We start from the raw sequence: 14467 nt of genomic DNA, 5'->3' as shown, positions 1-14467 counted from the left end.
AGGCAGAGGCTTGTCTCAGCCCAGACCTGCAGATGGTTATTCTGTGGTCTCTGGAGTTTAAAGGAAGAAAAGGTCATTTCAGTATCGGAGCTTGAAAGCTGAACATGACGAGCTACTACTTTATGTGCAGCTAGGGAGGCTGATGTGGGACAAGGGGAAGTTTTGCATCATGCGCAGTGGCTGCTACTCAGTTCAGTTTTCCAGAAGCATGTTGTTGTGATGGGACATATCTGACCATGGGTTCAAAGCAGAATTTTGTTTTGTGGACTGGCTTTGAATGCTTCCAAGTCATTCAGTAAGCTCGAAAGGTGTAGAGGAAGCCCTGGGAGAGGCCAGTGCTGGCGAAGTGTAGGAGTCTCCTTCCTTCCTGTCTTGTCCTTAGGAGGATGCAGCACACTGTCAGAAATGCTTGCTTCCTATCGTGAACAGCAAACATGACTGCAAAAATGGAACTAGTTTCTGATTGTTGTGCTCTCAAGTTTGAGTTTTTGGACATCCTCACTCCTGTTGAGCTTAAATCACTTGTGTTGATCTGTGCAATATAGGTTTGTCTCATGTGAATACTTTGGCCATCCAGCACTTAGTTCAATTAACACAAACCTCCCATTCAAAAATAGAAAGCATTCTTTTCCCTAGAGCTGCAGAAATTACCTTTCCATGTGGACCAGTCCAGCACAGTCTTTCCTGAAGTTTTGCCTCAGCAAGCTTGTACTGCTATAACATTATTGTTAATTGTTGGTTCCCAAACCTACAGCCATACCTGTTAACAGCAATCTACTTTTGATGTAGTTGTAAGGAGTAGCTATTTGATTCCATTATGGAGAAAACTCTATTAATATTAGTTACCTATAAATTGGACTGTTTCCACTTTTCTACAGTTCTACATGTAGATGTTTTCCGTTTATAAACCAAAATAATGATAAATGGTACGAAGAAACATATGTAGAGTAGACCTCGTGAGCTTGCCTCCGAAGTTATTTTGGGATTGCTAGTGTCTTTAATTCATCTCTCATGAGCTAACTCTGAAGACTTTTGCTGACAGTTTAAGCACACTTATTGCTAGAAGATGACTTGCCAGGAAAAGGATTTTAAAAATTGGGATTTCTGCCCATATTTGGGGTTATCACTGCAACTATATTGTCTTGAAATTTTAATTTCCTGGAATAGCCAAGGTAAAGAGTCTTTTAGCAAAATCAGCCTTCATCAGTGCTGGGCATGGTACTGGTTCACTATTTTGTTTTTGAAAAAACAGAGCACGCCCTTGTCCACCCTAGAAACAGCGGAGTTGATTGGATGCAGATACCCACAGGTAGATCCATGTGTTCCTTCCCCTCCGTGTCCTCTGCTGGTTTGTCCTTTTACAGTAGAAGTGAAGAACCTGTCAATTGTGTTTCCCCTTAAGAATTTATGGATGAATAAGCATTAGATTTATAGCCTCAGACATGCTGAGAAAGTGAAAGCTGATTAGCTGAAGAAGGAAATGTGATACGATTTCGACTGCACACATCTCTTTTTTTTTTTTCTTTTTCTAATATCTGGTTGTCTGAAAAATGTGTCAAACCATTGGAGGAAAGTTCTGCCACTGAAGGTGCAATGTTTTCACCCCATCCTTTAATGCCTGGGAAAGCCTCTTCTCTCCTCCTCAGAGGACAAGAAAGGTAACACCAGGCATTCCTAATATTCATTAGATAAAAAAAATAACAGATCAGACTTCCTTCTCTCTAGCAAAACCAAAAAGGGCCAAATCTATTTTTTCTTTTTCTTTTTTACTGTTTCATGTCTGATTAGTCCTAAGGAAGGTAACTTCATGTCTCAGTGGATATATATGTGGAGGTGTACTCCCACACAAATAAACTGTCAGTGTTAAGGAGGCAGAAGAGTGGGATTTCTGATACAGCTTGGTTTTAGACACCTCAGTGCATAATTAGAGTTACCTTTGGAATGGTTTTTCTGTGGATAAAAGATCCTCCCCAGAAAAATTGCAGTAAGGAAAGATACCTATAGGTAAAATTTAAAAACGCATTGAACTGATTTGTGAACCTCTTATCGGTTCTACCTTTCAAACGATTAAACCATTGTGTAGAATTTGATAGACTTACCAGAAGTTCTCAAACACTTCACTGAATTCTGCCAGGATTTATACGAATGTAACACTCTACAAGTGGCAAAAAAGCACTCCCTAGGAAGTGAGTATGAGTCATTGTTCCTTTTAGGATAAAATGCGAACTCTCTGACATGACAGGTACCTGAAAACCTGTACTCACTGATATAAACCCCCAGGGTGTTCTAAACAAAACTGGCCATGAGTGTGAGCTCCAGCATGAAGTCATGGGCCAAGAACAATTGCCGCTTTCCAGGCTTTTTGGTGCCAGCAAATGCTGCATGGGCACAGAGCCCAGCCACGTGCTCTTGTGCAGGCATTTGTGGTAAGGATACTCCCACGGTGGAAGGACAGGTAGCTCTGATGCACTGGAAAGGGAGGAGAAATTTTTCTTTCTGCAGCCAAATGGAAAAGTTTTCTAGGGTTACCGCCTGCTCTGTGTGCTGGGTTCAGGTATTCACCTGCAGCATAAATATTTATGCAGGTAATACAGTGCCAAATACAGTAAGTAGCTACTGAAGTGCAGACATTTTCCTCTAAAGTTCCTTTGGAGACGACTGCCTAAGCTACTGGGATGCTTCTCTGGGAAAGCATTACTAAGGTGCAGCTCCCTGACATTTGGAACATTGATGGAACAGATGAAATCGCAGCTCTGAGGTGGTACTGGGATGCTTTTCTGCCAGAGGCTAGGGGAGCTGGACATGAAGGACTGGCTTCTTGAAGTCTGGGGTAGGAAGAATAGGAGAGGTGAGCACAAACCCTGAAAGTATAGGGCATTGAAGTGACCTTTGTGCTGAGAATAGTGTCTTTCAGCAGTTGCTTTAATCCTCCAAGGTTGCCTTCTCAAATGCTTATATATGAGCATCTGAATCAGTGAATCAGGGATTTTATGTTTTATTGTCACTCTGAGCCATATCTGGACTTATTTATTTCCCTGCTCACCATAAACCTTTTAACTTTACAACAGACATTGCCTACATGCGCTCATGTTAGTGACAGATTATGGACAGATTCAGCCTAATATGAAAAAAGCGTAATTCACCTCCTTTGAACAAGCATGGGCATGGCTTTGAAAGCAATGCCAGTTCTCAATGACTTTGTGGGCCACAGTGGAACTTGCTGTTACCAAGGTTTTAGCCTGGAAGCTGATCATGCCACAAGCAAAAGAACAGTGCCTGCACACCATTACCACTTCTGTGAGAGCCTTGTGCCCACCTGTGAGATCCCACCCTACCCTGTCTCCACGGCGCAGACAAGCACTAGTGTCAGTTAGCACCTGGTGATAGGGGAGAAGGTTTCTTGACTGAGAGTTTTTGGAAAGCGTTGTTTAGGCGGTGCATGCGAATCTGGTCTGGGTTTGGTTTCTTGCTCTGCCACAAGATTTCCTGGATGATCGGGGATTGTCAGTGTCTCTCATTTCCAGGTACATGTAATAAGGGCAGAATATCTTCCTTTTTTCTTGCTCCCTATGACTGCAGCTGCCTGAGGCGTGGGCTGTTGAGCAGATGTGTTCTGTGAACAGTGTTTTGTAGTGATTTGTTAAAAATCATTGAGCGCTGCTGGAATTCAGTTCAAAGCCCAGTGCCCTCAGAACTGAGCACAGGCTTTCTGGTGTGGTGCAGTAAAGGTGGCTGAAATGTGCTCCGTGCATGGCAGAGCCATCTCGCCAATTGCGCGGTGCTGTCAGCCAGAGGTGGGTTTGGAAGGCAAGCAGCAGGCTGGCTGGATGCTTTTGACAATGAGTTAGGCCAGTTACATATCACGCAACATACGGAAAGATTTTAACTTCTACCTGAGGACCCTGTGGTTCTTACACCAGCTCTGTCCTCCACCCAGCTACATAGTTTATGAATCAGACTGGTGAGGTGCTGCACTTTGTGAGGGAATCACTATCTCGATGACATAGAGTTTAGGCCAAGCACCCAGAAGTGCCGCATCCTCAGCCAGGTTACTCAAGGGAGCATAGCTGACTTGTACATTCACCAAGGGCAGTTGCTATCCTGGAGTCAGTTTGCCAGCCTGATGGTTGGGAGAGCAGCAGCGCAAGTGAAATTATTTTGGGGAAAACATCCACATTTTCATGTGTTTGGAAAAGTGAGTTTTGTTTTCTAGAGGAATCAGGTGACACTATCCCCACACCCAGCTCCACTGTGTGCCCATGCTCTGCGCTAATGTTCTTTGTGTCTGGAATTTCACGAGTAGAAGTCATCATTTATGTAGTAATTCCAGTATTTCCAGGAAGCACAAGAACTGCTTGTGCACAGACAATCCAGTGCTGTCTGGACACATCAGACATGCTACAAAGTCACCTGCCAGCTATGCAGAACATGGGCTGCAGGTGTGACCAGCTCCTTTCAGCAGGCTGTGTCTCCTACATAGGTGCCAGCAGCTCACAGTATATGTGATGCATCCTGGAAGGCCTGAACTTACGATGTACAGCACTGGGGACACAGAAAGTAGCTTTGGGCTGGCTGCTGTGAGCCTAGAAAGATGCCTAGACAGGTGCACAAACTCCCCAATGCTGGCCTGGTGACATCTCTAAGCGGACAAAAGGAATGAGTCCAGGAAAGTCCATCTGAACAATAACGCTACCTCAGCCAAGTCAGCCAGAGGTGTCTCCTATGGATCCTAGAAATGAAGCTCTCCCAGGAGAATTACAACTTCTCAGTGGGTACCTGGCCAACATGGTGCCGCACACTATGTCATGAGATGCTATGAACTTTCTCTCTTAACCCCTTGAGATACTGAGCAAGGAATTACAGAAATGCACTGCTGATGGGTGGATAATTGCCACTGCCAGCACAACACTGCAGCTGGAAAGTAGGCAGCTGCTTGGGTTAAGTGCTGTTCCTAAGCCTCGTAAAGTTTGTTGCATGGGAATCCCCAGAGGGTAAGAGGGAGGGAGAAGTGGGGGGGGTGTTTGCCTGGAGCAGTAATTAATATATTTTTAGTGGAAGGGAAGGGAAGGGACATCTCTAGTCGTGGGATAACAGCTGCACAATTTCAAAATTCCTCTGACAAGATGTAGCCAATTCCAAGGCTGCAGAGTTTTGAGGGTTTTTTGTTTTGGTTTTTTTTTTTTTTCCATGCTTTAAGTGCCTTCAGCCAGTCTCTTGCTCCCTAAGTGTAGTTTCCAAAGCAAGATGCTGTTTTGCTGCGTTGATAAGGTCTGAATGTGAGCAGCTCCCTGCTACCATCCATGCTGTGCCCTTAGCATCCCCTAAACATTGGGCAGGATCCACTACTTGCTGGAGAAACCTTTTTATCTCTCAGAATCAGCTGAATCCCTCCCTCATTTCTGGAAGGAGGATTTCAGTGACTGGGAATTGTGTGGTTGGCTGCCTTACCCACTCCCTCTTTTCTGATTTTGAAATGCAGCTGAAGAATGGAGACTCAAGCCTGCCAGGTTTTGTGTGGAGCCAGTTTTTTTTTCCAAGGCCCATCAGCAGGGATTTAAAGCACATGCAGGATCTCCATTCTGTACTGTGCCCAGGAAAAGCCGCCTGTCTCCTCCCCTGTCTTGAACTTGCATTGGGATAGGAGCATGAACCTGTGGGAATAACTATTTCATTGAGAGATGGAAAGATTTCTATGGCTTGTTGGATTCTTTTTTTGAATGTTTGTTTGCTGAGAGAATTCTGGGGACAGAGGGAGAAGGAGCATTGGGTAAACACTGGGAGCCCAGTGCTACCGTTGTCCGATCACAGACACATGGGGTCAAGTACAGTGTGGGACCCACACTGGACAATGTGGGAATCTGGCCATCTACTTCCCATGCTGAGCATTACCAAGGGAAGGAAATTGCATTGAAATGTTAAACTGTTGCCCTGATTTACATTTTCAGAGAGAAGAGCTGGTGGAGTCAGCTCAGGACTCGCAGTAACCTGTGAGGCCTTGGGAACTGGCCAGTATTTCAAACAAACCAAGGTCTCTGGCTGCATTGTCAGATTCTTACCATGTTGCTTATTGCGTCTTTCAACAGATCTTGGAGAATTTCCTGTTAAGAGCACTGGCTTCAGCCAGACATATCAATACCTCCACCGCTGAAGTCCCCTTCGGTGTGTGAATGCAGCCCACAGCACACCTGTAGTTGGAACACTGTCCTCAGCTTAGCTCCTCCTGTTTGAAAAGGATATGGGGTCAGCTTACTTGGGCTGGTGAGGAAAACTGCTGACTTGTCTCAGTTATTTAAGGAAGGTTGGTGGTGCTGGCCTTCCTGAAAGTGCCATTGTGGAGCAGAGTGAGATGCTGTGCAAGGTGATGCCAGCCTGGCTTCTGTGATTGAGTCAGCAGAATTTCCCTGGAGCACACCTGAATGCGGACACAAGGTCGATGGCACTGCGCCTCCGAGTTCTTTTGTGCTATTTGGCTCACAGATCCACTACAAGACACAGCAATCCTGTGCTATAAGGCTGCTCCTTTGCCAGAAAGGAGGAGTACCTCAGCCTTCAGCCAGAGAGCCACAGTGGTCTTCACCAAGGGTCAGAGCAGTGCTGTTCACTATCCAGGCTGCAAGATCTACATGCATGACCCAGTGGGCTGGTGGAGTGAAGGAACACAGATGAAAACTGTATTAATTTCCCTGCTTTTCTGTCACCTCCTCACCGCCTAAAGGAAAGGGGAGGGAAATAGGTGGCATACAATGTCATTGTGGAGTCCATGCTGTGCTGTGTGGGTTCTGCATGGCAGTTCAAAGGCCCATCTGAAGAAGCAGGTGTCTTTCTTGCTGTCTTTTGGGACATTGGGAAGTTGTGTGGGTATCAGAGGCTTGTTGAACAATACTGATATGATTCCTGTTTCCTCTGCTTTATAGGTACAATGGCTTGGTGACTGGCTCTCGAGCTAAAGGTATCATTGCCATCTGCTGGGTATTATCTTTCATCATCGGCTTGACACCAATGCTAGGGTGGCACAATCGTTCCCAGATTGAAGAGCTGGGTTCCAATAAGACCTCTCCCATCAACTGCAGCAACAGTATGGTGGCATGTCTCTTTGAGGCTGTGGTCACCATGGAGTACATGGTCTACTACAACTTCTTTGCCTGTGTGCTCCTGCCCCTCCTCCTCATGTTTGGTATCTACTTGAAAATCTTCATGGCAGCCCGGCGGCAGCTCAAGCAGATGGAGAACAAGATGGTACATGGGGAACGTTCTCGCTCCACTTTGCAGAAGGAAGTCCATGCAGCTAAGTCTTTAGCTATCATTGTCGGGTTGTTTGCAGTCTGCTGGCTTCCGCTGCATATTATTAACTGCTTTACCCTTTTTTGCCCAAATTGTGCCCATGCTCCCCTCTGGCTAATGTATCTGGCTATTATCCTGTCTCATGCCAACTCGGTTGTAAATCCTCTAATTTATGCCTACCGAATCAGGGAGTTCCGATACACCTTCCGCAAAATCATCAGCCAGCATATCTTGGGCCGGAAGGAGCCGTTCAAGGCAGGAACAGCCAGCTCTAGGACTTCCACTCACGGCGGGGATGCAGAGAATGCCAGCATACGAATCAGCGAGTATGCCTTAGAGGTGTACACCAATGGAGAAATCCACAGGGATCCTGAAAAACAGGACTTAAACAAATGCAAAGTTGGCTTGGAATGGCACCAGAATGGAAATGCTCTGGATGTGGAGACAAATGGGCATCTCCCACATTCCTGCAAAAATGGGATTCTCTCAGATGCATGCATGAACAGGGAGCCTCACAGTGAAGAGCTAATTGATGCCCAGGTGTCTTACTCAGATCTGGAAAGAGCAGCCTTCGCAGCAGCTGATGTTTCCTGATGAGACTTTCAAAGTCTTCCTGGTAGAATTATTTTTTTTTCCATTGGTGACCTCTGCCATGGCAGAAAGGGAGGTTGGGGGGTTGGGGGAGAGGTGTGTATTCAGATCGCTGTGGAGAAAGGGGTCCCCACCCAGGACAGTTGGGATGATCCTAAATACTAGACTGGAGAAAAGTCAAGAGACCACTGAAGTGGACTAAGGAAGGAGGGACATGTTACCCGTCAATGACCTGACATCAAGAGCAGTGCCAAGGTCAAAGATGGTTTTCCAAGTTCAGCACTGGGAGACTCTGCTGGTGCAGGGCATATCATGACATTATGCTGTACTGTGTATCTGTGGTTGTATGTCGGTTTTGCTGTCTTTACCAACAGAAATAAAAGCATGGCTGGAAATACCCACTGAATTGGAAAGGGCATTTTAGTACTTTGGCCCTGCAACAAACAGAAGGGGGATAGCAACATCTATTGGTCAGGAGGGATGCCAGCAACCGCTTGGAGAGGGAAGGAATTCACCTGATGGGAACTTCGGATACCTTCAACCATGGCGTTTCGTCTTTCAGTTCATGTTTTTGAAGCTTATACTGCAACAGGTTGCTCGAATGTGGTTGTGTTTTTTTCTTGTCTTGATAAGATTACTTTGTGTTAAGTTATAAAAGATGGGCAAGAACTCATATCCATTCCCTGAGTGCTCAATGTTCCAGATGCACAAGGCAAATATAACCTCATAGCAGCTCTCCACTTTGTCTAACAAATAATGAAAACAGAGTCTGTAATATGGATTTCCCTCAGCAAAAGGGCTGTTAGCAGGACTTGGTGGTGCAGATAGTGGATAAGCAGGCCAGGTTGTGGTCTGTGTCTGTCACCAGGGTGCTCGTGCCCCAAGGTGTTGTGAAGAGCTGTCGGGTGTGTGAGCTGTCTGTAGGCTGGTGGGCACTGTGTGCTTTTTCTCCCTCTCTCTGTGCTTGTAATTCCTGAGCTCCTAGAATGCAGATTCTTTCCAGGACCCCAAATGTGTGTGAGAGGAGATAATTTTATGTAGTTTCATGGTTTTCATCCTCAATCAAAAAGCTGTGAGATTTTGTTTCTTCTTTCTTGGGGTAGGGAGGAACACACGCATACCTAACACTTGTTTTTGGAATTCAAATGAGCTCTTTTCTCCTGTGATTTCAGATTTTCCTGATGTGTTTTACTGTGAAGCCTGATGTGCCCCTGTGGTGCAGAGGCACCAACAGAGCTCAATCTGTTAGAAGATGCTCCTACTCTGAGAAGCTGAAAGACGACAGTAGTAGAAATCATCCTAGAAACTGCAGTAGTCTGAAGAGAACAGGCAAATCTGTGCTGTGGGAAGTGTATGCACTGATGTGGTTTGTTGTAGAGGTGTTTCATGGCAGTTTGATAATTCTCTGTATCACTTCTGAGGCCTGGTAGCTCAAGGACAGCAGGATGCCATGTCAGCTTGAATTCTACCTAAAGATTGTCTGGGTTTTGTTTTCCAGATAATTATCTATGTCCAATACCACCAGCCTTCTGGAGAGACAGGCAGTAACGGTCCTACTGAAGAACTAAAATCTGGTAATTCCAGGCATCTGAAGCTTATTCCCTAGCTGAAAACACCAGAAATATCATCCCCTGAACCTGGCTTCTCCTTGTGACTGTCCATTAACATTTCAGAAGCCGAATAATTTTATCTTCAGAAAGGAAAGGGGAGCTGGATTTTGATATTTGAGGAAGAGCAGGTTAGGTTTGTGTGTTCTTATTCCATGTTTACTTTATATATTATGAACTATTAAAATGAAAAGTCAGGTTTATATGAGGAGAATTTTCTTTTTGCCAGTCTCCCTACATGAAGGTGGGGAGTTGTTTATAGTGCCAAACGTGTTCAAGTATGTAACTGCTCCAGGTTAGCACAAAGCTTACTGTGAGGTCGATAAAAGATGTGGCTGGCCACCACAATCCTTAGCAGAAAGACAGATAAGTTTGTAGAACAATAGACTTCACATTTTAGTTGAATTGCTGCTTTCTTGGCACGGCTCTTCCATATAGTCTAGCGTCAGAGGAGTGGATTATCACTCCAGCACTATTAACAAACACTAAGCCCTTGCCCTGTGGCTGACGTTGTAGGTAGCTCCTCTGCAGGGTGACTTGGGATCTGGTTACACTTGATCTTTCTTGATGGAACATTTCTGTAGGTTATTTGTGGGGTGGCTCCTCTGACCTCCTGTAACAGTAGCAGAGGAACTAAGTCAGGAAAATGGGGGTCTGATCTCTTCAGGCCTCAGTTGGGAGCTGAAATGTTTCTAAGAATAACACAAAATTACATCCGGTATTCATGTCAATAACAATTAGGTCCACAAAGAAGCAGAGCGGGGAAGGAAGTGTGGGAAAATACCAACATCGCTCATGTGCTGGAACACACGCAAGTGCAGAAGTGTCTCCTATTGAGCTGTAGTTGCCATTGAAAAGGGATGTTTTATACCACATTGCATCAGACTTTCAACAGCTGATGTGGGTTGGTTGCTTTCTATTGTTTCCTGAGCTGCTTCACGCTCAATTATGGCAGCTTCTTGTTTTGTTGCCACAAGAATCAAGTTGATCTATGTTGATGCAACAAGATTGTCAATCCAGAAAACTTGCCTGCCCAACCAGATTGCCATGCGAGCTTACTGAGCTCCAGATGCCTCGAAATTAGCTTTTCTGTTGCTGTTTGAGGTGCCCCCCAGGTGTGTCCAGTCCCTTTCAATATTAGTGATCCAGATTTGAAATGAAAAGAGTGTGTGAAGGGGCTGGGAAGTATGCAGAAGGAACTGCAGTGGAGGTAAGGAGGCAGCATCTTTTATATACAGTTGGAAGTCTGTAGTAACAGGAAGGAAGGGATAGCAATTGCACCACATGCTGTGTGCCTTCTGGCAAACATATGTCTGAGATGGACCTTCAGAAGATGTTTCCAAAGCAGTTGTTGGGGGGAGCATGAGCCTTTTGAACAGAATTTTGGACTTCTTATTTTTTCTTTCGTAGGGATTGTGATTTCAAGGCTTGCGTATTTTATTATATTTTTTTATTAAAAAAAGAAGCTGTAGGGTCCCTTCGATGAAGTGTGCTCTTTCCTTCTCCTGGCAGCACTCTCCACTGTCGAGAAAAGTACCTGTCTTCCAAACTGCATAGGGGAGGGATCATTAGAAAAGTGAAAGTTAAATAATTTTTACTAACCTCCCCACTCATATCCCCATTTTCCTTCCAGCTGGAGAATGTTCAGCTGATGAAATGTAGCTGTTCTGGATAACCAAAGATGGTACCAAGACAAAGGGAAGAATGAGGTGACTATCAGGAGAGGCTGGAGAAGACCTCCTTGGGAATGCAAGGTGCAGTGGGTCCAGAGAGTAAGAGCTGGGGTAAGAAGAGACTAATTGCTTTGAGCTGGAACTTCTTACTAAAAATGGCTAAAGACCCATAGAGAGATGTGGTGCCTTGTTTGGTGTGAGGGCATTCCATGAATTTCACCATTCCCTGAAGACTCTTAGGCTCCAGAGTTTATTTGCTTTATAGGCTTTTGGAGAAAGTAAAGTTTGATCAGTTGCCAGGAGTAATTTTATCAAGGGTTCTTCTTGGGGTGCTCTCCTCGATAGGACACTGCTTTTTGTGTGTGCAAATAAATGCACTTAACAGCTTTGTCCTGCAGAGTTCCTTTTGGATCGGTGATATTTCAAGGCTCTGTGCAAGCCTGAGCTGCAGCTCTGGAACAGAGAAGGAGTTTGGCATGGTGGGACAGCTGGGATTGCTGGAGACAGAAGGGGTTTGTCTCTGACCCTAGTTGGTGCTGGGAAGCTTATTGTGCAATGGGACTTGGTGCTGATGTGGACTAGTCTGAATCTTCAACCATTCTTGGAAAAGAGGCTCCAGGGGATGCTGGTGGGTATAGAAAAGTCTCTAAGGTCTGGGAGAAGACTGGAGGATTACGGTTAGATGGGAAATTTTGGTGGTGAAGGAAGATCTGTAGGGTAAGTGTTTGGGAGGATTTCAGGGGAGAAGGAATGTGCTGGGAGGTGCTGAGGATCGCTCAGATGGTGCTGGCATGAAACCAAGGTGTGACTTGGTGAGGAAGGACTCTGGAAAGGATGTGCAGTCTTACAGCTCTCCCAGGGTCACTGCAGAGGGTCAGCCTTCCCTGATGTGTGCAGAAGGTTATCTTCATACGGTCTGCATGTGGCTAAGGCAGAGACGGGTTCTTCTGGATTAGCTCCTTTTTAGATACATTGTCTCACTTCATGAGCATGTCCAGGTGTAACAAAAGCCCTTCTGCTTCATGAATGTGAGCACAACCTAAAAACGAATCAGTCCAGCCATGTTCTGTGGGAAGGACAAGCATGCTGTAACAGTGCTGCAATGCATTAAAACTGTAGAATACTTTCTAGTGGTGTTTGCTAAGTTTAGCTGCCTAATAGTTCTCTCCCGATTAGTTTTGAGCATCAAACTGCACTGAGTCATACCAGAGAGCTTTTTCTTTCTAGCCCTGAGCTTTTGGCCTTCTTTACAGTAAAACACATCAAGAGTAACTAAAAATCACACCAGTTCCTCATTTGCATGAGAGATGACTAACCATGACAGACTGAGAATCCCCAAACTGGGACAGTGTTGTGTGTGTAACTCCCCATCTTATTTGTCTGCTGGGACCATTCACACAAGGATATGTTAAAATCAAAACTGGTACCTGTTGATCTGAGAACATCCTTTGCTTCCTTCCCCACTCTGTCTCAGGAGCTGGCATTAATTACCCCTGTCCTGTGGAGCGGTTGTCTCTGTGGTCTGCAAACCAAGACACTATGAACACCCTGCTGCACACGCTGTCACTATAAAACAGTTACTCTTTTAATTTAAATGTTTTATGAATATAGTTGTTGTTTTCCCTCTGTTTGTCAGTTACCAGTGGGAGGGGAGGGAAGGGGGCGGGAGAATATGTGCATGCAAATGTATTTAAAGTGCATTGACCAAAGGGTTTTTTTGAATCTGTGAAGTTTTCATATCTGTGAAGTCATCAGACTGCTGGGCAGTGAGGAGCCGCTGGTGCTGCTGAGTCTGTCTTGGTTACATTTCTTAATAAGCATTAAAATATTAAAATATATTTGTAAAAGAGAGTGTGAGTGCCTTTGTCCCATGAAGATCCGGCTGGCTGGCCTTTTTTTGTGCAAGTATTTTCTTATAATTTTATTAGGGTTTTTTCTGTAGATTGATCCTTCTGGAGAGTTCTCTCTCTGGCGCTGCCTATTCCTTTGCAGAAGACGTTAGCACTAAGGTGACAGACCCAGATGGCCTGGAAGACCCCTCACATCTCTGACATCCTGGGATCTGTCATCTTGGCAATAAGAGGAAATGTTTACAGCTGCGTACTGAACTCAAGGTAGAGCACCATATTTGCCCAAACCACTCCAGCGTCAGGAAGAGTGTGTTACATAGCAGGACCTGAACGGTCCGTGACTGGACCATGAAACAAATTTGCCAGCTGTGACTGGGACATCCCAGCCTGCTGGCTTGCCTACCTCAGACCTCCTGGTAAGATCATCACGATTTCAGATGTCCCTCCTGTTCTGCCACTGACACTCAGGCTGAGCTAGCTCAGCCTGATGTCAGCCAAATTAGTCTAGAAATCGAGGTAGTGAATCTAGATGCGGCTGTGGTGTCCCTTAAACCAATTCTGAGCAATTCTGACAGGATGAAGCAGGAACAATTTCCAGCTTTTTCCAGCTGGCAACTACTAAATATATGTGTGAGTAGGTTAGTGAAAGTCTGTATGATCCAGGAGTATTTGGAATTGGGAAGTGATGAAATGAAAGTTCACCAGATAACCATCAATTACTGGTCATTCCCTCTTTTGGTTCATTTTGCAGCTGGGCTGGAGGCCTTGCTGGAGGTCCCCCATTTGTGGAGAGGTGCTGGCACCCTGGTGCTCTGGGGCCAGCTGTGCCTGAGCTGTTCAACCAACTGTGTAATTGAAAAGCTTTTTGATTTTTTTCCCTCCTTTCACAAACACTGTTCGTTTTGTTCTGCAGCATCAAAGGCCAGGAGCTCTGAGGAACAATGGGTGTCTGCAGGAGCCCAAAGGGGGAACAATGGCTGTACCTGGCCCCAGAAAGAAAGCAAGTACTTGAAAGAACAGAGAGAACTTCCAGTTTAACAACACAATTGGCCTGATTTGGAAATCTCTGCTCAAAGATCCACACCTTGGCTTAGTCACCTAGAGAAACCTTTGCAGGGCTTTTGCTGAGGTCTGAGAGCTGTCTGAGGATAACATAGCTCAATAGTGTAATAATTACTGCAGCAGTGGGGAACTGATGACATTTCTGGGTGGTTTAGTAGGATGGGGCTGTGGAGGATGGTGCTTTCCCTACTAATGGGTTAATAACATTTTTGACTAAAAAGCTTTTCACAGTATTTAAAGCAGCAGGATCTTCCTTGTCATTTCTGCCCTCAAACAGGAAGCCTTTACTGCTAAGAATAGTATGTACAAGTGCCTGCTATGCTCTTGACCAGCATGTGTTTCAGGGAGAAGTATCAGAGAGTTAAAAGCTCTGAGCACCTTTTCTGAGGCCCTGTGGACCTCA

General features: G+C 45.2%; 1 protein-coding gene across 5 annotated transcripts in view; it reads left to right on the top strand.

Moving 5' to 3' along the window:
* The window catches only part of ADORA2A (adenosine A2a receptor), a 30472-nt gene extending 17471 nt beyond the window's left edge, over positions 1 to 13001 (top strand). For all 5 annotated transcript variants that reach the window (XM_055795982.1, XM_055795984.1, XM_055795983.1 and 2 more), the window contains one exon: positions 6915 to 13001. In XM_055795982.1, the coding sequence (XP_055651957.1) occupies positions 6915 to 7875 (961 nt within the window). In that variant the 3' untranslated portion in view covers positions 7876 to 13001. The remainder of the gene's footprint in view (positions 1 to 6914) is intronic.
* The last annotated feature ends 1466 nt before the right edge of the window (positions 13002 to 14467 follow it).

Source organism: Falco peregrinus, chromosome 2 (assembly GCF_023634155.1).
Source record: "Falco peregrinus isolate bFalPer1 chromosome 2, bFalPer1.pri, whole genome shotgun sequence".
Lineage (NCBI taxonomy): Eukaryota > Metazoa > Chordata > Aves > Falconiformes > Falconidae > Falco > Falco peregrinus.
Note: the sequence above shows the minus strand (reverse complement) of the source record. Positions and strands in the feature narration are given on the sequence as shown.